At 36.7% G+C, this 25,144-nt stretch overlaps 1 protein-coding gene and 1 long non-coding RNA gene across 5 annotated transcripts; one reads left to right on the top strand and one right to left on the bottom strand.

Annotated features, from left to right (window-relative positions):
• Window positions 1-279: 279 nt before the first annotated feature.
• On the bottom strand, window positions 280-18,608 carry LOC114532518. 4 transcript variants are annotated; one of them, XM_028554034.1, is made up of 2 exons: window positions 17,954-18,608; window positions 280-1,792 (listed from the first exon to the last, which is right to left on the bottom strand). In XM_028554034.1, exons 1-2 carry the CDS (start codon window positions 18,330-18,332, stop codon window positions 1,107-1,109), a joined length of 1,065 nt encoding a protein of 354 aa, XP_028409835.1. In that variant the 5' UTR covers window positions 18,333-18,608; the 3' UTR covers window positions 280-1,106. The 4 variants fall into 4 exon arrangements, 3 of the variants coding, with proteins under 3 accessions (XP_028409835.1, XP_028409836.1, XP_028409837.1); XM_028554035.1 differs by lacking the exon at window positions 17,954-18,608 and adding an exon at window positions 8,634-8,861; XM_028554036.1 differs by lacking the exon at window positions 17,954-18,608 and adding an exon at window positions 4,204-4,417.
• LOC114532520 lies at window positions 4,441-23,800 on the top strand. The gene is made up of 3 exons (XR_003687967.1): window positions 4,441-4,518; window positions 22,830-22,907; window positions 23,293-23,800. It is a non-coding gene; the product is annotated as an uncharacterized LOC114532520 (long non-coding RNA).
• The last annotated feature ends 1,344 nt before the right edge of the window (window positions 23,801-25,144 follow it).

Here is a 25,144-nt window from a genome sequence, read left to right as displayed (position 1 = left end):
GACATTGATTCCATCTTTCGAAATTCAAATGTACCCTAAAGTTTGAGGGTTGCAGTGAAATCGATGTTTATATACTGTGAATGGTACGAACTATTCAGTTTGTGTGTATAGCAATATGAGTGTCAAGTGGTGTCTTCAATCTGGAGAATAAAGCATCACTCGCATGCAAACATCTAGCTAGCGAGATAGGGCTCTCACCCATATGAGAGTAATGGTTAAATTGAGATTATGGACACCAGACACAACGTAAAAGAAACAAGACTAGTTGTGAATAAAGCACCTTTATTTTTAATGATTGTCTTAAATTAGAAAACTTTCATGTATATAAATATATCCCAACTAATGTACATAAATTTCTACAGCAATGTTAACATGACTGCATTTAGTATCCAAACATTTTAAACTTTCAAAAGTTTACGTTTGTTTGGCTTGCAAAACTCAGCGCGTATTCGTAACATTCACATTTTAAGGTGTAATGTCATAATTTTGAAACCCTTATAAAATATGATATTGGATAACACACTAGGTCAGAACATCTAAACAGTAGAGACCGTTCCTTCTACAAGCTAATATAGCTAAATACCTTTGAGGCATTAAAAACTTATTTGAGCTCTGTCAGATCTGTAACAACCCTCCATGAAAATACCCTAAGGCCCGTTTCAGACGCCAAACCTGACGTTTAGTCTTTGCTTTCCATTAGATTTGGCACATAAAGTGCGTCGTTTGAAACAGAGCCTTAAAAGGTTAGGTCATTTTCCCATTATGTTTAGTTCATTTTGAACAAGAATGAAAATCCTTTGTTTTTGCAAAGCGTTGCGTCTTTTGAGAGCACAAGGTGTAGATAATTTACAATTGTGTGATATTTACATGCAGTATTGAGCTGCATGATGGACAATACGATCTATAATAATTTAGCCTGCATATTACAGCGATATTTAGTCTTGTGATTATACATCGTCTTTGAGGTCTCTTTCAAGACCTTCTATGATTCAGCGAGTGCTGTTTTGAGTTATTCAAACGTGGCGCGTGGAGGCTTGAAGCCGGCCAACGAAACTTTGATTTAACGTTGATAGTACTCTCTGAGATTGCGGGAATCTGGGTGTGATTTAGGAATTGCTCAACGAGATGAGAGTTGCAGCCGCTGTTGTCGTTCGCGTGTCTTCAATTTCCACCGTGGGCGAAGATGTGACAGTCTTGCATTCGGCAAAGTTGTACTTCGGTGTGGTGTAGTAGGGAAAGCCTGTTTGACTTCTTGAGAGGACGTCATCTGGCGAGCCTTTTGAGATGTAGTAGGGCGGTAGAAGACGGCTTGGTATGCATAGACCACAGTTATCATTGCTTGGTACTGGGGTGTACGGTGGGACAAATAAACTGGGGTAGCGACTGAAAGTTCTTCCTATGGGGTAGGGTGTGTACCTTAGCATGTCCCTTTTGTCTAAGATTCGAGTCGGGAATTTGTGAGCTCTCGACAGCATCATCATTTTGGTCGGAGGAGACGTGACTTTAGTGTATGTAATGTGTCCGTTTGTTTTCATCTTTTTACAACACGGTAAAATGGTCTCAACAGTCTTTATTAGATCGCTGTCGCATGCTACCAGCAGCAGCTGTAGTACTTTTGGTTTGATGTCAGGAAAAAGACGTCGCAGGATGTTTATGTAGCACGCTTGAGGCTCCATATCATGGCCGCATTTCTCTAACTCGGCCATCGTCGTGCGCGCTTCGTCGGCACCAAAATGAAGGCAGATGTATTCCCTTACTCCAGTCATGTTATCGTTCAGCGTTGATTTGTTTTCTAGATAACAAAGCAGCAAACTTGAGATTTTGTTTCACAGCACGGACAGCGTTTGAAAGTCAAAAAAGGGAATAGTTTTTATAAGGCAAGGTCTTTGTTTTGCGAGCCATGATGTAATATGAATTGATGAGAGATGTTTTACTGATTAAGATATATGTTAGAACGACAAAACGACGATTTTCTTTGGACGAACGTTTACAAAAATGAATAAAACGTTCATTTGTCGAACTGAACTGAATTATTAAATTAAAACTAGCCGGAAATGAAACTGAAATGTTATTTCTATATAAAAATAAAAGTAAGCCAACTATAACGTTTGCCAATATCGATGTACTCATTAGGACAGTTGGGAGGACATCGTGTCAAAAGTTGGTAAACTTTTGCCAAAAACGAAAAGCTCTCTAAACTATAGCAATATTGCGAATATTATCCCATGAAAAATCCGCTAATTCTAATCATAGAAAGCTTTAATTGCATGTGGACGTCAATGCGTGGAAATTATCGACGCTTAAAGCTACCGGAAAGTTGACACATGAAGGTTCAAGGTCAAAAGGAAGTTTTACTAGGAAGAAAGTAACATTCATCAGACTGCTTGCACTGTATGAATAAAGAAAATACTATAGTACTACATCGAATTCATATGCGTTTTCTATTAGTTTTATATAAATTTTTTGTTGAAAAGAATTTTTCTTCTATTATAATGAAAAGAAATCGTTGAAGTCAGCGGAAGTCTAAATCTATCTTGTATCACGTTCAAGCACGTGAGTGAACTTCCTCAATCAAACTTTATTGTCAAACAAAGTACGTCATGGCATAAAACAGTTACGTTTACCCATTGTTCTTCAAGGAAAACGAAACCGTAAACAGCTGTATTAATGCGCCTGGCTTAGAAAATTTGTTAAACAATAACATTTGAAATTATATATCAATATACAAGTTCTAATTTTACAGCATTTTAGACATATTTTAACACTACACTCACGACCGACTGCCCAAAGCTATAAGATACTTGAGATATTGTTATAAAATTTTGTTCAAATTTTGCTAATCGTTATAAGAATGATCAAATCCCAGAACACGTACGTTAATATACAACCCCCCGGCCGTTGCTGAAATCGTAACGAAGACCGTATTACATCTCAATGTTTATTGACAGTATTCACACCCCCTCCCCCTGTTTACAAGCTGCGAAAAAATAAAATCATAAATGCAGTAAAATTGCTTGAAATTGCTGGAAAACCGATCAAAGACAACGCGCATTTCATTTTTGAATAGACGAAATTTTTATACAAATTTTTTTTGCTCTTGTCATTGATAGCTAACAAATTATAAATCCCTGTGTATATATATAAATACTTGTAAATAAACGACCGAAATTGAAATAAATAGATACCTTGCATTAAAGTCTTACAATCAATAAGCAGTATATTCTATGCAGCAAATGCCACAGAGGTACAGACACTTCGACGGAGTATTGTCCTTGGATTGTGACCTTAATATCGAGTGATGTTTTATATGTGTTTAAACTATGTTACATGTTCGTGGCTCGTGTTACTTACAAGTGCTGTCAATAATAGGATATGGTATACTCGCACGCACACTGCTCATAAAGTGCTTTGTAATGCTTTTAATGATTGCGACATGAGCTGCATCACGAATCATCTTCGTTCTCTCGTCGTCGTCAGTCGTCACTTGTCGCCCCTTGAAGTTGTAAAGGACGAAAGATCTCGACGCATTGCTCGCGTGCTTTCGGTGTTTCTCGTAAACAACATTACATATATTGAGGACTTAGCCTATTAGTCTACCTACGTCAATGGCTCAATGACCCAACTCCAAAGGATGTTGAACTTTAAAGCCGTCAGAAAACCACTAGAGCTTGTAATTTCACCGCTAAACTTTAAAAATATTTATTCGCGAACATTCAGCTTTGTTTAGAACGACTAAGATACAAGCTGTTCTCACTGAACGACTATCCTCGCCGTGATAACCACACGACCTCAAAGACAAGGTGTCAAAGACAGCGAACGGCAAATTTCATGGTTACTTCAAATCTAAATCACACATCCTGTTCTTAATTTCGATATTTTTACACTCGCTTGAAAGCTAATAGTGATTGGAACGATCTGAGTGATTGATTTGAGTTTTCAAAACTTGCGAATTGTTGTATCAAATCTGGTACATATAAACCCGCCTGTCACAGAAACATATTTCAATCTACTTTACTGAAATATAATATCTGCATCATTATATTCATTGCAAAATCGAGAAACGTAGTCTTCGAATAATCTTATCTATTCTATAATCGTTAATCTATTGCTGAAACTTCATCTTATAAATATAAACAGGAATGAGGTAACAGCGCAACGGACATTATATGACTTTGAACTGTCTCAAACAACTTACTCACTCACCCTTATTCTGTAAAAACAGTAGATCAGGCTTCATAGTCTTAGATAGTCTTCACGTGTCGTTCAATATATAAACTATCAGACTTTGTTTAGTCGTAACAAGTTCCACTAATTGTAATTTTCTGCTAATACTTTAGAATTCGTATCCAGATTCCTTGAATCCTATACGATGCGTTCACGAGCTTGTTAACAGTATGTCAGCGTGTTGGGTCTGTGCGTATGTCCGACCGTGAGTTCGCTCTTCTAGTCAGCAAATTTCCAGAAGGCGTGGGTGAAACAACAGCCTGGGTGTTGGCATGTCACGAGTTATCAAGCGCGGTACGTACAAATAACTCTAAAGCGGAACACTTGACAATTGCGATTTCCTCCTCTATTACTTTCCTAATAATTGTTATTCACTGCAACAAATACAAGGTTTAGCGGCGAAACAATAGAGGTTTTGCTTATTTGAAGTATCCTTAAGTATATTTATCAAGCCGAGGTTGCGCCGTTGTTAACAATGCTTGCGATTTCCCACAAAGAATATTGTACGAAGATGTTTATTCTAATCATATGTTATTCATTGACGTATATCGTGCAAAGAATGCTACCATACTTGAGATAATTAATTAGAATACGCGGATTAGCGCAAACAAGCGAGGAATGCGACGAGTTGACTTTAATCGAGTCTAATTTCCTTCAAAGCGTGTAGGCGAAAGAGTAACGCATTGACACCGACACTCCGACAGTTTTTGGTTTCAAAACTGAAATTCATCTGTTTAACTAATAACACTAACTCACGATGAATTACGATTGATCATCTTATGTATAATATCAAGGTAATATTTTATTGAGACTTTATCGAATATCGAAGTAGCTAATTGCTACAGGTTTGCTACAAGCTAGGGCAAATCGTGCAAATGATATATTGGTGAAGTATATTAGACCTAATGAAATATGGCTCATGAGCGAGAATTTAGATAGTTGATGGAAATCAAAGAAACATCATTTTCAGTTTCTCAGCTTCAATCATCAAGTGAAAATAAGTTTTTGAGAACACTATATGACATCCTGGAATGAAGTGAAATACACGATCTCCTTAAAATCATATACTTCAAAACGGATATCTGATGGGATATCTTCCTTCTTCTTCTGAGAAAAAGATAGTCGATGAAACTCTGCCGTTGCATAATTGGTTTTATATTTGGTGTGAAAAATCATGATTCTGCTCTTTATACATGCATAAGGATAAAAATATTATCAAAGTTTTGGTTTTTTTGCTTTTTTTTTCAAAAATTTCCTGTGGGTTTAAAGGCATTTCCTGGTGCAATGACGCACTTCAGTACTTTGTAGCGTCTCTACGAGACAGACTTTCTCATTGTAAGTATAACTTCCAGGATCCTTGGTGCCTGTGTGCACGTTCTTGTCATCGTTTACCGTTTTCCTGAAGCTCACTGCTTTTTTTTCTAACAAAGTCCGCTCCTATTCATGGGGGCGATCGTGCGAAAGTTTTCAACCTTTCAAATATATTGGCTGGTGATGGTGATAATCCCCGAATATGGTTTAACATCTTTGTACCTCTAATGCGTTTTACACAAGTTTTTGCAAATGCTGAGCGGTTTAACTAAATTGCACTTAATTACGTTATGAATATTTCAAGCCAGCGTGTGTACATGTCTAGTAATGATTGTGAGTTTATCTGTTGTTATTACTATATTGGCTAGTTTGTTAAATTTTCAATCAGCATAGAATGATATATATACTGGGTATCATGTCAGTTGATTAGAGTAATTGCACCGCCACCCAGCCAAAAAAAATCGATCCGAGTCATGAGAATCGATTGTAATTTGGTAAACTTTTTCATCACCTCTGATATAATATAATAGACGGTACTGTATTAAAATATCGAGACCGACAACGTGTTCAGTGTTACGCTTTCCTAACACCAAACCTACAGGCTTCTTAATATATGACCTAGCTGCACGTTCTTGTCACTTCAACCCTTGTGGGTGCCATGTCGTTTAAGAGTGATACTCTCTAAGCTCAGGATTACTATACTCTCTGCTTTAAATCTTTCATGCTCTTATCCCCATGTTCCGCATTCGATTCTTCGTTGTTGTTGCAAATGATCATTTAAATAAAGACATTGAACGGTCTTGCTTCATTGTCTTGATTGTAACCTCAGCTTAGATTCGTGGGAAAATCCGACCTCACCCGGTTACAATGCAAAGCAACTTGTTTCGCCTGGTACCCTAGCTGCATGTGGCTGAAAGTTGGCAGTATTTTCGACTATGTTTATTTTTATTGTGCGTCGCTATGGACTTATAGGATTATTGAAATTACTACCGTGTAAAGTTACTCTGAGATGACGTTTTGACCTTAGCTTTTGACATTGAAGATTTTACCAGACGCAATCTTATATTCATGATTTGTGTGGTATGGCATCGAAGCTTGAGATGACAGCCGCATGTTCTTAAATAATGCTTTAATGAAATTTAGTTTCATTTCACCTTGCGATGTTGATATTTATGCCTAAAAGAATGTTTCATGTAAAGATTTTCAACACGAGTGTTTACAACTTCAAAGGTACAAACGGAAATCGTGGTTAGATTTACGCAGGAACTTCATATAAACATCTCCAAATATGTCGACGTCACAGCGGTCAATTAGAACAACCGATTAGATCAAATTAGCGAATAAGAGCATTCCTTATTGGTCAGAATAGCTCTCGAGAACATTGTGACAACAGAAGTTCTCAGGAGAAAGAATTCTTAATGCAAATATCGTTGTTAATGTTTGCCAAAGTCAATGAGGTCGTTTTGAGTGCCGATATAATTAGCATATGGTCCAGTCACGAAAAGTAATCTGTGGGAAAAATGCGTTGTTTGAATAATAAAGTTGCAATATTACCATAATGTCACTGTTATTTTTTACTTCTGTTCCTACAACTATTATAGTCGAGTCATCATCACGAGAAATTGATAATCCAATTTTACTAAAGTCATTAATAACTTGTAAATCTATATAATCAATTGAAGGTGTCCCCTCAGTAAATAGAATAACGTGTTCCACAGAATCCCGCCCCCCAATTTGTAATACGGTTGATCAAAATTCGTGTTTTTTAATATCAAAAGAGTGAAATGCATAATCCTAGGCGGTCTGCGTTGTTCCTGAGGAACACAATCTTCAACAAAAGCTTGTTTTCCGTTCTTTTCATATTTGGCAGCGGTCAGTGACTGTGGTTTATTTTAGCCGTGTATGCATGTACATTCACCGACAATTCCTGCTTGGCAGCGTCCCATCTCGCTAGCCGTGTGGTTAGAAACGAAATTTTGATAAATATTCTAAGTTAATAAACACCATATGTGCTCGCCAGTCATTAGAATGTAATGTTGACTGTAGCGTTGCCAATCTGTTACATTGCGTCGCGATAATCTATTACTTATTCAGATTTCACTGCATGTGCGCCATATTGAAAGAATTCTATGTATTGAGATCTAAACTAAGATAACTTTGTTTCCCTGGATCATCTCGCACCATAGCCAACTCTTAATGCAAGGAACTACATGCAGCTACACCGTATATATCTCTATGCTCTATGGTGACAGCAATTACAACCATTCATTCATATGTTTCCCCACTTCACGGTTCAACAAATCGGCTTTCTTAGCATGATCGACACAGATAAAATACCATATAACATTGCCAGGTCTCTTCGAAGAATTTTTAGAAGAATATTCCTTTGTTGGCAAAATTGGCCAATTTGAGCTAAAAATTCACCCCCAATGTTTTAAAAATATACTTAAAAGCGAAAGTGCCGCGCGATACATTCCGGCCGACCATAATTGTCACGATAATTTGTTTGTTTTTCCCTGTTTGAATATCATTATAATGAAATAAGCAACAAGCCCGATTAAACATGCCACTTTACTCCTCGTTTCAGTTGAAATACTTTGATGGATGATACCTGATTTTATGCCAACTATCGTAATTTGTGTTGCAGCGCAGAATTCTTCAAGACAGAAAGCCTAATCTTTGTATATTAAACCCGGACATTTCTCACATGCTGTCATTCTGTTGACAGGTTGGAAAAAAAAGGAAAACGTTTAAATATCGCGAAATAAATAAATAATACGTAACCCGATTTGAATCATAGTCTTGTAGTAACATAATAAATATGATTCATCTTTGAATATCAAATATGCGATATAACACCTTAGCGCACCCATTACATTATTTACTTCGTATAAAGTACTACATATAAAAACAACTCATGACTTTGCAATTGCCAGAATCATTTTAAACTAATATTTATCTATTATTTCCGTATTCTGATGAAGAGAAAGTTTTATGAAATGTTTGTCCATGATAGATCTCATGGCACATGACTTACTAAACTCGAGCCCAATATAAGTGATCGTAGTCTATAGTGGTTTATTGTATACCTAGCCTACCTTTTTTCCTTTCGTATTTTGGAAAGTTTGTTCTGTACACGTTTCTGATAACCCTTGTAGATTGCATTATTCCTGTCAGAGTTTGATCGTTTGATCTAAGCCGTTTTTATTCTGATATCCTTGCCTAGTAGGCTTGCGTGAGAATACACTCGTCTTGTTTGCGTGTGTGTGTCATTGTAAGCAACACTTGTTCTGGAAAGGCGCCGTTGGGTTTCCACTTGCGTGAAATCAAAAGTCAAAGAAATTTGTCAAAACAACGGATGTTATTCGTCTCGATCATCCTCTTCAAACAATAGATATGTATTACGTGTTGAAGGCCAAGGCTAGATTGTGGTACGCGCGTGTGTACAACGCACGTCATAAAATGTTTGCGCCCGTTTTCCGCAAACATTAAAATTGAAAAACAAAACAACGTCAAACGTTGAATACCACTTCACGTCTACTTCAAAATTGCATTTCATAATTCATCACGTGGCGAGTGAATGTAACAAATCATGATCGTTTTTCTTACTTATGTTTCAACGAATCTCGCGTTCGAAGACCATTAGATCTTAACGTATGTATCGCATGAAACGTCTCTACTGCGTCCGCGCTGTTTCTCTTAAACTTAAGTTCAGTTTGAAACGTTTGATGGTCATGTTTAACTGCTGGAAAAATAGAGCTTTAGGGGGCTTTCGAAGTCATTGAAACATAAAATCATGCCGCGCAGACATATTTTTGAAGATGACTTCACAATCTAGATTTATCTTAAGGTAACGACGTACAATGAGTTTTTTTAAGATCAAGAAGATTATAAGAGGGGGGGAACAGAACCCTCTTCGCTAAACAAGACTGCTGCAAATCTCAATAAAAGGAAAATCAACATCCTTCTCTTTCGGGTTAACCAAGACGCCTTTCAAAGAACACGGCCTTTAAATAAAAGTGCATGAGTCACAGTTGAAACAATGACATTTTAATAACAGTTCACCCTAATGTTTTCATATGCAAATTTAAGTTTGTTTTTCGACCTTGAGATACCGATAACGCCATGCATGCACTGTGAGACTGGGCCAATATACTATTCTGTCGATAAATTTAAGTCATCTGCATGCAAGTGTACGATTTCCTGGGGTGTTGGAATGTCACCATTTGCATGTTGTGAAATGGGGAACTCTTTAGACAAAATGATAAAAATTTCGTAATAATTTATAATTAAAGATTGCACGCCTTTCTGTTGCTGGTATTTGCACTGAAACACTTCCTATACGATGGAGTTTGTGTTTGTTATTTATGATTAGGAGTAGCCTTCCTGGCTGATGTGTCGAAGACGACTGATTCTTTCAACTCTTATAAAAAACTCGACTTTAGAGCTAAGAGAATGAGATGAAACTTGTTTAATAAAATTATACATTTTCCATAACAAAAATTATTTGTAGACATTCATAATTTTTGTCAACACTGCTGTAATATTATTTATTTTGTAATTTATTTTTTATATGTCATGTCATCTTTGGGGAGGTCGTTAATTGTTATATATTGGACCAAACCAAAGCGCTCCAGTGATGACCCTATGATAACCGCTATTGTCTTCATTTCTGTAAGGTCTACTTTCAGATTAACCATATAGTGCATGTGACATTTCACTGAGTTGAAGCATAGCATTTGTCACTACAACTGTCACCTCAACAACGATAGACCTCTAAATATGGGAATAAAAAACTTGCTATGTACGTCTTAAAATAGCATGGAATATACGATCACCGTACTCGGAAAAGGATTTTTATTTTGTTATCTAATTTTTATTTTACTGCATTTACTGTGTTCTGTGTTTTCAATTTGATTGAGATCAACATTTTGTCTTGGAGAGTCAGATAAACATGCAGTTTATAACAACTTTCAACTGAATTCTCTCAGTTACTGCAAGGTGTAGGCTCGACAGAAATCTCTAAAGAATATATATACTCATTTAAAGGTCAATTTACTAATTTATAGATTGTTTCAAAGTCAGTATAAGCGAGGTTCTCTACCTTAGCCTCTTGCTATTTTATTGAGCTAGTGATTGGGTAATCTGATAGAATATTTCCCATTTGATCGGTCCATGTTCCCTGAATGGTTGTGGTTGTGCAAGTCAAACCCGAACCTCGCCATTGTCTGGCAGAATTCATGCATTTGTATAATGCATTGGCACTCTTCATGCTGAAAAAACAGTAACAGCGAAGAGACTGCAATGTATGTGACCAATCTCGTTGATTTATAATGAAAATACCGCACCGAATTACTCTTTTCTCTTTAATTCATGCATGCATGTGTCGCACAGTGCATGTGGCCGAATTGTGGTTGTGTCTCGACAAGGAAGCAATATTTATTTATATTTTTATTATGCATGATGTGTAAAGATACCAATATAAAGAAAGTTTAAGAAACGAAAGAGTGTGGTTACGATATATACTTGTCATGATGGTATATATAGTTGTCACCGCATTTCTACAGTGTTCACTCGTTGCCAACTATATTCTGTGCTGTGGTAACATACAAAGCAAGCGAAACTCTGGCACCTGCTGATTGCGTGCAGTTACTCCGTGATCACTTAACGTCTTTATTGTTATGTAATTTTCAATACAATACTACATATACGGACAATGGCTTCAGGGCAAATATAGTTAGCCTGCAATTTACTAAAGAATGCGTCTCAATCCGCCTTTTCCGTTTTTAAAAATATAGGTTTTATTTCTAAAAGTCAATTGGCGTGTCGAGAAAAAGTTTGCAAGCTAGTGCATTCGGCGAGGAACACTCGTGGTATAAACATATTTTTACACACTCTATCTATCGCGGTTTGAAGTTGAGTTATCTTAGAGAGCAATCAATGAACTGTTCAGATCTGTATATTTAAAACTTATTGTGAATATATAAATTGAATGTAAAGTATTTTGTCTTTCGAGTTTGCGTGACTCTATATTCAGAAATAAGTGTTGACTGTTGCACTGATTAGAGCACGGTGGGACTGACTTGGTCAGGAGAACGACTGCGCACATGCCACACAAAGAACTCTTTAGCATTCATGCACGTATTCCATTAATTTGGGAGGCACTGTTCTGAACAATTATGAATTAAGTACAGGATTGAACGTAATTCGGATGACAATATCTTAAACTGTAACTACACAATACAGTTATCTTATTTTGTGCGGATGGCTACACTAGAATTATATAGGCGATTCAGCGACCAGACATCCCTCATTTTAACATTCAATTTCATCATGAGTATGTCTACAATCATTATGCTTCGTCGAAGTTAAGTTAAATAACACGAAGAATCAACTATAGTGTCTAATAGCCTTACCTTGATAGCAGAAAAGTGAATTAAAAATCAGAACATGTAGATTACGTTTCTGCCAGTTATAGTATTTACACAACGATGTATATAAATTTTAGCCAGGTCGACGTACTCAACTTTTAAGGTCATGCCTTCAAAGCCTTTATTTAAATAGACAAGAACTTCTTTAAAAAAAAGTACAATTCAAGCCAGATTACAGGCGAGTTTATAGATGCTTGGTTTCTTGGTCTATTTTTGGCATTTCTCATGGGCATACTGCATGGCGTTAACTGTTAATATAACGGATATGTTACCTATATATATATTGTGCTTTAAGTACAAAAGCCAATTCAGGACTAACAATTGATTGGACTAAAGAATAGCTGGACGCTGATAACCAACCTTATTTTACTGTATGCAAATTGACTCGTCACTTCAGCCAGGATAACCTCCGACTGTGCATGCCAAGTAATATCATCACCATGGTTTTAATACAGTATCCACGGGACTAAGTTTGGTTGTATGAACAAAAATAGATCACGCAGGATATTTTTAAGCTTGCTGTAATAGCAGTGTAAAAGATTATCTTTCATGAACGCGTGGATTCCGGTTTACAAGTGCTTAGGAACTCATTGCGAGGAAAAATGCGCAATTTACATGAGATATTTCTTGTCCACCTACTCGCATGGGGGTGGTAATTTGTTACATATACTTTGTACCTTAACGAGCGAGTGAGTGTCTCAAACATCAACTCTACTCTACCTTCTATAATTAGACAATGGTGTAGATTCTTTCAAAATTACTTGTATCTCACACCGAGTTAAGCCAAAAACAAATTTTTCTTATCCTCAAATGCCGAGGTTGGATGCTGGTTTTTTTCGACTTACCATCTGTCTTATTCAGAGACCCGAAAGTCTGCAACATGTCTGCCAAAAGCATGCATTTGGCCTGCTAAGGTCTGCTATAGTCGGCCATTGTCATGAATCCTAACTGTTTCTGTTAATGTCAATGGCGACCAGTCAGTAGAATAAGACGTTTTAGTGTTACATTATTTTGTGTCCCATACAGCAACACTATACTCGACACTTCAGACTCATATACTCGCCAATGGCTCGTCTTCATTACAATGTCAATGAAATATCTAACCAAGATAACAATCACAATATACGAGCACTAATGTAACCAATCGCAGGAAACCTTAAAAGGAGTTGTGGACATTTTTGGCTCGGTAGAAATATCAGCCCACATCTAACTGACTATAGTATGAAGCTGGTAAAAAAATCACTTGAAGTTGCCAAAAGACATGGGCACTAATGACGATATTCACTCAATTGCTTTCATACGATATTTAAACAAAAATATTCAAGACTCATTTAATGCTTGTGTAAACTATAGTTGCTGCATTACATGTCGTCTAGTGTTTGATATAACCAATTTAACAATAAACCATGGGTGGTAACGAATTGCTTCTGTGCCGTGGAATGTCTAGTGTGAAAACCATGCTTTCAATGCATAAATGTGTTCATCGTCTATACTTCGTTTCACAATAGCATTGTTTAAGGCCAGTCACTTGATTTTGACTCAGATAAGTTTTACAAAATGTTTTTGTTTTTGTCTATCAAATTATCAATGTAAAATCACGATGCATTATTAGCCTGTTCTGACAAGAAAATCTGTTTACTAACAGAAGAGCGATATTTGATTAGGAATTGCCTTGCTGACGATGTCATATGAAATAAAAAGAGACTGGAATCTAAACCTGTGTTACATTCGTTTCCAGTCTTTCAGTTAGCCAGTCTTTAGTACAGAGTCTTTCTTATCTTTTCAAAACTATAGCAATCTATGTAACAGACAGTTGCTTTATTTAAAGAAACCTATATTAAAAGCAAATGTCTTACGCACGAAATATTTAGAAAATAATTCATTCATTCTCGTTTTGTTGTAACGTTTCATAAAGAATCTTTCGTGAAAATGTCTTTGTTATGATAAAGCATGCAGTTACTTAGAACTCGTTAGTAAATCTTTTAAGAAGTAAACACTTCAATTTGAGATTCATTGCGTCAGTGATTCAAGTACCATTTTCCTTTCAAACCTTTGGACACATTTTTTGCCAGCCATCCGTCAATGTCACTGGGAACATTTTGATCGTTAGGAACACAATTGTTTCCTACTGGAAACGACACGAACAAAACTGTATGGTTTTTACCACTGAGTATCCGCTGAACTTCACCCAGTTATATAAATCTATTGTGATTATTTCCCTCCTTTATTTATACTGTCTGTTCATCTTACAACCGCTTTAGTATCTTACGCACAATCAAGATAAATGAATGTACATTGGCGATATTATCAAAATATATACTTCGCACTTCAAAGCCCAAACCACATCACGGTTAATCTATTTCCATACCTAGAAAATATTTTTATCGGTAATTGTCTACTCCATGAGTGGCTATTCTGGATATAGTTAATCGAATATATACAATGTGAATACCAATAATTTTTGCACTTGACTATAATTCTACTTGATTACCTTTTTTTCAAAGGGTTGTTCTTTGAAAACATGAGAAGAATTTTGATTAAATTAAATTGTTTTGTTGTTCAGTTGGTAGTTTCAGTAACATGGCTGTTTACCTTGGAATATATAAGCCTTGCATAAGCCAGTTGACTGATAAATATATTCTTGAACTCGATAACAATCCTGAATAATGGACTAGCAGTGAATACTTGATGTTATCGGAAGTTGGTCTGAATGTTTAGTTTTCTTTCATGTCTATACGCGCAGCAGTCGGGAATGACAATTATAAAAATAACTCGAACATGCACTACCGAAGGCTTCAAAGCAATCCTCGTCCATGACTAATACGATATAAGTAATATAATATGTACATTGGTCATCTTGTCTATATATATTAATAGTAAAATAAAAATATGAACATTATAAACAAAACGAAATTAATCACGCATGGATTCGCTGCAAGGCTTTTTTAATCACTGGAAGTTTCTTTGCATAACTGATATCATATAAAAACCAACTAGTTTTAATCAATTCATGAAAATATATATTGTCGATACCACAAAAATTTAGGCGAGGTTCTGGCAAGGTCGTATGGAAGTTCACACTTTCACTGATGGGAAATTGCCGAAAAACTAACACCATTCAATTTCACAAGACCATGAGATATGGCTAGATAACTTAATAAACTAAGAGGAAAAAACATTTCAAGTCCACACAAAATGATGAATTTTAAAAACTTTTAAGAAGTCATGAAGTGCCTCATAACCTTTATAATACAGCATTGTTCTGTAACCGTGTTCTTGTATAGTTCCGATATGCACTTCAACCTGGGTAAAGTGTCATTGACCTTAACTATGTTAGTGCAAAGTTGACAGGCTTGTGTTTCTCTCGGTCTAAGGTATTATGTTTTTGCCTTTAAATTAGAGGGTTCCCCATGTTATATCATATTCTAAATAGCTCAGTAAGGATGACTGGTTGGTGTCGATGCCTTAAATGTGCATTATATTTGACACCACAGAGCAGCCTAAAGGATGATTCTTGCAGATTTAGAAACAGTTGTTGAACTTAACGGTGCATCCAATGTGGAATGATCTTTGATGATAAAATGAAAAGGTGGCGATATTTGAAAGCGATACTGTATAGGCACAGCATTCACCGTTGTCCTTCAAATGAGCGAATTTTCCACTACCATTTACAGTCAAGTTTTTCAGTAAAAGAAAATTGACAGATATTTTCAAACGTTATAGACACATATGCCCTTTAATTACAGGAATTTTAATAATAAAATCCAAACTGATACAGTTCATGAACCACAGACATTCGTATGAAGGTGAAGGTCATAAACAGGAAACACTGTTGCTTTAAGTAAATCGGGCAATATGTCAGTCGCTTTAAGATGGAAGAGTCTGGAGCTCTAGATACTCAAAGAATTGTTTATCCTAAAATAAATTGACGGTCGCAAAGGAAAAAATAAGTCATTAAAACTATTATCATATAAGCATAATAAAGACCTCTTTCAGGGTCACGCATTCCAAAATTTTGAAAAGCTTAACTTCAGTGAAACCATGGTTCTCACAATGATTTTCCTTCAATAATTCTGGTTATCTTGAGCAACTGTGCGCGTGGAGAGATTTGTATGCAAGGATTCGCGAGATTTCGTGCAAACTATAATTTTCACTTGTGCATTTGATATTGCTGAGACAATGCTGCATGCCCTGAAGACGTAAATCAATTAAACACTTGCAGTTAACCACTCTATAGTCTTAATGCATTCTTAATCATTTAACGTGTGTTGGTCACGGAATTTAGGAAACAGTTTAGAAACCTTAATGTTTATGAGCCACCGTGCAGCCTCGTTTCCAAGACATGCGCGTGTTACGGTTTTCTTCCCGTGTTTTCTGCTATAGAACCTCCCTCTCCTCGTCTTAGTCTCCTTGACCCTTTTCTTTCTCAAAACACGTTAATCTATAGTGCATGAGAACGAGGCCGGCAGGATTCTACGCACGAACGATGCGTGAAAACTCGGTAAGAAAGTTACAGTCATTATACGCTGTGTTAATATAACACAAAGTATCAGGAAACTAGAGAAATGCTGTATATCTGAGCACTAAAACACGGTCTTTGACGCAATATTGTCGGAATTTTTTTAAGTTACTAATGAAACGACATATTCTCACGCTGATTGCGTGACTCGTGTTTTGAAGTTATATATTGAAACTGCCACACCTTTTATGTAGCGGATTTTGTTTATACCCCACTACGGTTCCTGCAGATTCCTGCATACAATTATATACATAGACAACTATACCACGTTGTGAACTACGAATTGGGTTCATTAAACTGACTAAACCAAAAACTAATTTTTAGATAAAGAAAAGCTTATAAACTTTTTGTTTTCCCAAAGTTCTTAGTTTATTCAATAACTTGTGGATATTATTACGCTATTACGCCCGTTGTGAAAGAAATTTTTCCCGATTCTGGCTATAAATGACCGTTACGTGTTTTGAAAGTTTTTTTAATTTTATATCATCAACAATGAGTGCTTTTTATGTCGAAAATTATAGACAGCGAAACACAGAATTGAGAATATGATCCAAAGGCCTTCGCTGCATGGACGGTGCTGAAATTTGTAAAACCAAAAAACTGAGCCCATAATTGCTTTAATTCAGTGGAATATTTTAAATGATTTGCTTCTTGTTTCTCCTTAGGAGGAGACCAGCAGAGTTTATAGTCAAAGAAAGACGAATATGAATTATCTTATCTGCCTTTAGCTGGCACGGGCAATAACAATTTGAAATGATTGCAAAGTTCAGTGTGTTGTTTTGCAAGCGAGTTCTTCCATAATATACGGACCATATTTTATAAAGATGTCAGCAATTTTGTGAAGTCGATAATTATATATATATAAATATATATTTACGGTGGTTTGTTGGTCTGAACTTGCACCCTAAACGTGTGTCAGAAAGGTAATGCTATCGCGTCAGTTTTATAATCTCCCGTGGGTTGGTGCAAGATCAATACAACAAGGACGAACTCTAGCGCGATAAACCTACGCCATTGTTAACCTGATCGAGGGTCTTTCCTCTCCTCTCGGGGTCATTCGTTTCAGGTAAATTTATCCTAAATTTCGTACACAAATGGCTGACCGAATGGATTCTGTATTATTGCTTGACTTTCAATATATCCATGCAGTTTAACCAGACAGAAACCACTTAACTTATTGTGTCTCGAGTACCGAGCATGACCGTGATAGTTTCTTCTTTAAATATCCTTGCTTTTCGTTTGCAAGATTTTACGACACCGCGCTCATTCCGTGCTCTAACGTCGTTGGTTAAAATTGCTGCCAACCGTTGGCTTTGTAAGACGACACTCGTAATGTACTGCATTTCTAATCTGCAGCGTAGAGAATTTATGTTAACTACTACCGCTGTCAACTCTATTATAGGATGTATACCTCATCTATATACTTCCTAGTATGCTATTATAGACTTCTGGGGTTTTTTCAACTTACCATGAGAAATCGATGGCAATGATTCCAGAGTCGCCGCACCTTCTCGTTTTAGGCCAGCCATTTCCTTGAGTACGCTCTGTTCGGCTGCCATTATTCGTTGCCGTTCTAGAATCAACGAGCAATTCTTGCACGAACAATCTTTCCACTTACACAGGCCTTTGTGTCCTTTCAGTGGACATATCACCCCGTGGTTCTTACAACGAGCGCATTTTGGCGACACAATTGTGCTCTCTCTATGCCTCGTACGTCGCACATCCTTGGATAAAGATGACCCGCGGAGCTTCGGGGTTTCAGTTTTGTACATTTGGGAGGAATTGTGCATCTCAGGGGACGCGAATCTCCGTCCATCTCTGGGTACATTGTCTCCCGTGAACATCATAACAGACCAACAATGAACGAGACTACTATTTGAAACAATAATAGTTCAAATGACTTATGTTAAGCTTATACTGTAATCGGTTACAGATCCAATAAGAATCGTCTCTTAATATTTTGTACAATCTTGTCTCGTTCTCCTGTCTTGCTCAACTGATTTGCACTCAATACAGAATGGATTATATTAACTATATCATCAAGCCAGCAATCCGTACGCGCGTCCTCTCTGAGATAAACCGATGACGGTCTACCCACGCTCGTTAATAGCACAAACTGGTCAGTTACTCGATATTTTCTATGTTTAAAAGCAGCGCTCTATACTTAGTAACTGCCGAATCCATTTAGCCGCGTTCCGTTACATTCCAATCATATTGTCTGTGCCACTTTGTACGCTTGCATAATCTCGATGGGCTTTTCCTAAAAATAGACCTCAGTGGTCAATTGCTGGGAGGAAGTTGAGTTTAGATATTAGTGTTCTTGCCTCAAATCTATAAGTGTTCACCGTAACAACCAGCTAAAACGTTTCCTTCGATTTGTTAGAAGCTATACACTTGGGTATCTCGTTCTGGACGTAATACCAGACCTTGATATACGACAATTTAGACTTTATTTGATATCGTGCCAAGTAATTTTGGTTTTATGGTATTTGGGAAATTATGAGGAACTGAATCATTCTCGTAGATAATTGGAGCAATTTCTGTAAAATTAAGATTTTTTCTTTTTGTTCATCTAGAATAGGTCGAGTCTGTTTTGGTAACAGGTTGTTGCGGTCCTTCATAACACGGAAGTGTAGGCACACTCAACGTAAGGTCAGCAATATTGTTTTGAAACAATCCCAAAAACACAACATACGATATTTATTGCGAATGGATGAGTTTTATAATAGTTTTATTTCGCAATACAGTTCGTTAAAACAACCTTATTGATTAACTCAACTCAAATATTTTGATAATTCAAGTAATTTGATTTTATTCAGGAATGCTCTCTAATTTGGCAGAATGTTAGGTTTATAAATTCTCAGTTATTTCTTATTATAGTTGAGGGACAAGTTAAGTTGCAAGGGAGACTAATTATATCTGACCAGCTCGAATTTTTTCTCCAAAAATGACATATAAGCTGACAGCTGTACATGCTCAATGGCTAGCTGGCTGGGTGGCTGCAAACGCATTTCATATTGTCGCTGTATTATTTCAAATACCGGCGTATTATTCAACCGTTTATAATTGTGCTGTTTTTGCCAAATTCTAGGTTTCTTTACGATCATGAATGTTTAAAATAATCTGTTGGTTATAGGCGTACTGGTATATGTAATCAGTTTTAATACATTAAGTAAAACAAACCATTTAATTTGAGGATTTATATTCTGCTATGAACAGGCTTCGTAATGCTGTCTGGTTTGACATACAGATTTTATCAGTTTTCCGTCTTTGTCCCTGTTGAACAAAAATGTGAATTAAGGAATTGTTTGAAACTAGATAGCTACTGCAGACTATATATATACCGACACGCCATCTGAGATTTAAAACTAACCAATTAGTCAACTATATATTAGCACCAAGTATATATACTAACGGATTAGTTACATGATAAATAATGAACATAAGCTAGAAAGAAACAAGTTGCGCACTTTTATTTTCAACAATCACATGTCGCTTCACCTGCATGTAAGAGTCTCACTTTCATAAAGTAATGGCCTTGTGACTCTGTTTATACATGTGGAGTGCAATTCAGGTTTCCATATCAAATATAAGGAGGTGTTCAGACTCAGTTTAGTGAAAGAAATAAACCTTGCAGCTTGCTAAGTATTAAATTGAAATTTCTAGTTCAGCAGTTAGCGTGACCCAACTATAACAATCAACTCAATCCAATCTATACCATATAAAAATGCAAACTAAAATTATACTTTTTGGCTTCCGGTAAAATTTCTCTAAACGACTCCTCGATTCAGGGGGCTAATGTACCTTTGCTTTTTCCCATAGGACCTTTTTAAAATTCATTTGGATATGTGAGTTATGTGAGAAATATAACAAAACTACTTTTGATTGATTTTCTATAGTGATAACAGTGAATTACCGCCATTCACGAAAGGTAAATGATGGCATATGTCATAGAGTGCCCGGAACAACGCGCAACTATTAGCCTTTTATGATAAAACGAGAGTAATAAAATCATTCTTAGTTAAATGTAATGATTCTTGTGACGCTAAATGTGCCGTGATTTATAATTGATATAACAGAAAGTACAAAGTACATGGCCTGGTCACGATGTGGCCATGCATCTGAGTGGCCGGAGCAATTTGACTCAGAATGATGCTGGTAATTAGGCCAGCCATGAGCTTTCTATTTCTAATAGCCGCAGACAATTTCACAATTATAAGTGATCCAATATGTCCATAAGGTGTACTTAAAAGGACTTCCTTCATCTCAGATGCACTAGCTAGAAGGTGTTCAACGTTAATTGTCGACGAGTTCCTTTTTACTTTAAAATGGCATGGCGATAAAACAATTTCTCTTTTCTATTTACAGCGAAATATCTGTGTAATTGGGCGTGTATATATGTGTTATACTTTAAATTACTCTTTAAATTTGACATGCTATAATTTTATACTGACTGCCCATTTTGAACAGTACTGAGTTGTATCTACCCAAACGTCAACAAATGTCAAAACTAAAAATTGGGTATAGATAGTTATAGCATGCAACAACCAGTGAAGATAAGGGTCTTCATGCAATACCGTTGGCTTCTAGTAAAGTCCTTTACCATAATTATACGATTTAACCGATAGTAACTACATTTTATTCTTTTAAAACGTCTGAATAACCATTCTTTGAAAGCCAATTTCCTTTTCAGAAAAGAGATCAAATCGATTGCGATCGTAAATTACCAAAGATTCTTTTGATATTGAGCTGCCTGTTGAGCTTAATATATCACGGCAGACATATTGCCGCCAGAAACTGCTATTAGCTTTTTAAAATATATCTATATAATATCGAAAGAAGACGCCTTTTTAAGCAGTAAACAAAAGCTCCTCGTGACCAGCATGGGCAGATATCGATTTAACGATCACTTAAGCTTGTAACATGTGCGTGACTAATTCGCGTCTGATATTATACAGCTTCTATATTGTATGGAGTCGACACTTACAAAGCTTGATTGTGTGGCTGTGCTGTGTGCTTCACTCATGTTATCGTATATAAGCCCGGTATCGTTTCTGGGAATGTGTTACACTTCCCGATGTTGCATGCGTTCCTCACAGTGGGAGAAAATTTGCATACGATGTCATGCAATCGTTTTTAGAGCCGGACTGTAAACAATCTCCTTGATATGTAACTAATTCACGAAGAGAAGAAGTTTCTCTGGTCTTTGCAAAAGAAGGGGTGCAATTTGACCATGTTTCAACACCCATATTGAGGGTCTTAATCGTTTTCATCCATAATTGCAAGTAATTTACGAGACAGTCATGCAGAGAACGCCAGCAATTTAACATGTTTCTATCAATTTCTATGTGCTCACTTATACCCATTGTTTTTCACGAAATTTGTTTATACATATATACATATATACCTGGCTGTTTGTGTTATAATACTTAATCGTCACCAAAAACCAACGATAATTTCTTCATTTCCGGACCTCTAGGGAAAGCAGTTTTAAAATTTTGGTGATAAAATCATCCAGCAAGATTAGATTTGATGTAGGTTTTTTTAACTCATTCGCTGTTACTCCACTTGTCAGAGGTCAAGAACACAAGAGGCAGTATATCTTTCAAAGTATATGTGTCGTTCACGACGCGCGTTCCATTCTTATCAAAATCCACGTTTGTCGACTTAAGTGCACCCAGCCTGCATGTCATGCTTTCTACACTGCATGATTCAGGTTTAGGGAGAAGCTCTTTAGTGGATTTCATCTGAGATCAGAGCGTAGAATTTGTCGTGTCTGGCTCTTCCTGTACAGAATACTATGCAGTGACGGTATAGATGTAGTACTTACACCAGTATGACGCACTTTGAATGTGTGGTTTAGAGACTAGATGAAGTAAAGCTTGTTTGTATGTTAGTTTAGTTCATGCAGTATAATTATTTCGTCACGTGCCTATTCTAAATTGCTATATCATCGAGGAGTATCGTCTGAGTTGTGCCAGGTACCCTGTGTCGAAGATTTTTATAGCTATGTTGTGCTTCTATCTGTTCCCAATGCATGCATACCACCAACTTTGATTCACTGTGGGGATTGACTTCCGGAAATGTTTTGCAAGAAAATTCCCTGAAACTCAAAGTCCGTCGTTGTACGTGTCAGTATATAGGAGACGTTCCCACTTACCTTAATTCGTAGCGCGCAGTAAGTCCCGACAAAAGTTTGAAGAATTGATACTTCTTTTAGGAGCTATTCTGCAAAATTGAGTGTATTAAGTGTTAACTGCAAAACTCTTCATTATTTGACAGAAATGCTGCGTAATGATGCTATTTTAGACCATCAATGTAACCTTAGCATTGTCTACTTTTAGATTAAAGATTCAAGCACATTGCTCACAATATAATACAGTAAAATCCAAGCCATAAAAGGGGACTATTTTTTTTTAAATGTACGATAATTTGCTTTTTATTGCATGTAGAAAACTGTGTTTCTATTTCTGCTTCAATCTCTCGCTTTTTACGTTTATTAATCCAGATAGAATCTATATTAAGATCCGCTCAAACGTTACTTAAATATCTATCTTGAATTCTTGATACGTCTAGCTTGCATGCATATTTCCCACCAATTTGTTCTGCCTTTGATAAAATTTTTATCGAAGCAAAACTTGTTGCTAACTATTGTTCCTGAAATCGTGAAATTTCCAGCTGTATCTTGCGATAGATGTGAAAATCGACTCGTCCCCGCTTTGTCCCGTTTTTTCCCATTTCTTCCCAGCTCCGTTTTGACTTGTCATTTTTACATCGGTTTTGAATGAGATATACCTCTTTAAATAGACGCCAACGAAGGAAGAGATAGTGGACGACTGGACGTGCAGTCTTGGTACAACGAATTCAAGGCAGCAAAACTGTCTGGTGGAACCAGGAATTTAAAGGAATGTGAGTTTGAGGAATAATGGCACGAAATTTGACCTCCACGCTTATTACGAAAGTCTTGCCATGTGTTTCTTGTTTCCACCTGGAGTTTTGTCGTATTTGTGGAAATTCAAGGACAATCAAGACATTTTATGATTTTCATCGTTTATTTAGAATATTTTGCGTGCTTGAAATACTTGCGCGTCCCTCATTAGCATGGCTTGCGTAATGCCTGAAATGTTATGCATGTTTCATTACAATGAATTAAGCGGCGATTTATCAAATCCTTCATCTGTAGTTTTGAATGATTGATTGGTTCGTTATGATGCATCGCGTTTTATGAACTGATTATGTTATTGTTGGTAAAAATCTTTCTGGCCTTCTCTCGTTCGAGTTTCAACCCAAAAATTGACCGGGATTGTGAGCGATTCATATCTTCTCTGCGCACAATCAAAGGCAAGGATCCTAGGAATGGACTCTTAAGTCGATAATCCTAAGTGTCGCCTTTCTTGTGAACCATCATCTCTCGTGGAAAGAATCAACTCTCTGACAAGAAGTAGACTTGGTTGCTCTCTGTTCTAATCAGACCTGAAAGGCTGAAAGTCGTTCTTTAACAGAGCCAACAGATTTGGAGAAGGTTTAGGGAAAGAATTTCGTGTGAGACGAAACGACGCAGAATAGTCGCATAAGGGGTAACTGTATATTACCACGGGAATCATAGAACAGGCTCAAGGTTCAAGGGTGCATAAGAATGGCGGTCATAGTTGCAATTAATCATTTCTCTCATCAACCTTGGCTAGTCAGGGGTGTCTTATCGATGATTCCTTTTAATGCAACTAGTTTCTCTAGTGAAATTCCAGGCATCGGCCATGCAATTCTGAGGAAACTTGCTTTAATGACAGAGCAGGAAATAAGCGATGTGAAGTTCTCTTTAAGATGATATTGTGGCGAGCTTTGGAAAGAGCTCTGTTGTTACTTCCAAATAAGGAAATTTCCCAAGAAACACTCGATGTCGACGAGAAAGGGATGTGTTGATAATGAATATATCCGTTGCCGGTATCGCCACACCCCCCTGACCTTGTTCACTATGGTCTAAAATTAAGAATCTTTACACGTTTTTTATACAAGCGCAAGTTTATAAATACAAAATATTTCTTTTTCCGCTTTGTTTAAAAAATGTTTTATAATAATTAATTGACACACCCCAAACAATTTTGACCACATCACGATAAAGAAAGATATGAAGGGTTATTAAAATAGATTTCGTATTAGTCGATCGAGTTCTGACAGTTCGATATTATAAGCACATACCGTTCTTGACGTCACAACAGAATCTAGGCTTCCTTAAAGTCCAAGAGCCGTCTGAACATTCATGCATACAACATGGGTGAAGATTTAGGCTACATTCTGTCACTCTGCAGGATTTACTATCAGATGTTTCGCTACTCTCATCCCGCAGGTGACAACAGCAATCTCTTTTTGCAAATTGGGGGTTTATATCTCACGAGGTTTATTGAAAGATATGCAAACATATGCAGACATTCGTCTGTGAAACAAGATGTTTCTGCCTGCGGTTTCTGTTAAAATGAGTTCTGTTCTTAATGCCTGTGAATGATCTCGTGAGATTGGTGACAACAGCAGGGGGGTGTTTTCATGTAATGAATTGTGGATCCCGAGTGCGTCGTGTGAAATATTTTCCTTCCCACGGCATTGGGCGAGTCTTTTCTTGCCTCGAGGCAATATGCAATTTTTTCTTTCTTGTCGTTTGTTTTTT

Source organism: Dendronephthya gigantea, unplaced genomic scaffold, assembly GCF_004324835.1.
Source record: "Dendronephthya gigantea isolate DGI-Jeju-01 unplaced genomic scaffold, DenGig_1.0 000079F, whole genome shotgun sequence".
Lineage (NCBI taxonomy): Eukaryota > Metazoa > Cnidaria > Anthozoa > Malacalcyonacea > Nephtheidae > Dendronephthya > Dendronephthya gigantea.
The sequence above is the reverse complement of the archived record's forward strand: the minus strand, read 5'-3'. Positions and strand labels throughout refer to the sequence as shown.

Coding starts and splice junctions, on each gene's coding strand:
- LOC114532518 (XM_028554034.1), bottom strand. CDS start 18,332: ATGATGTTCACGGGAGACAATGTACCCAGAGATGGACGGAGATTCGCG. Junction 1,793..17,953: donor ATTGCCATCGATTTCTCATG/GTAAGTTGAAAA, acceptor TTTGTTATCTAG/AAAACAAATCAACGCTGAAC.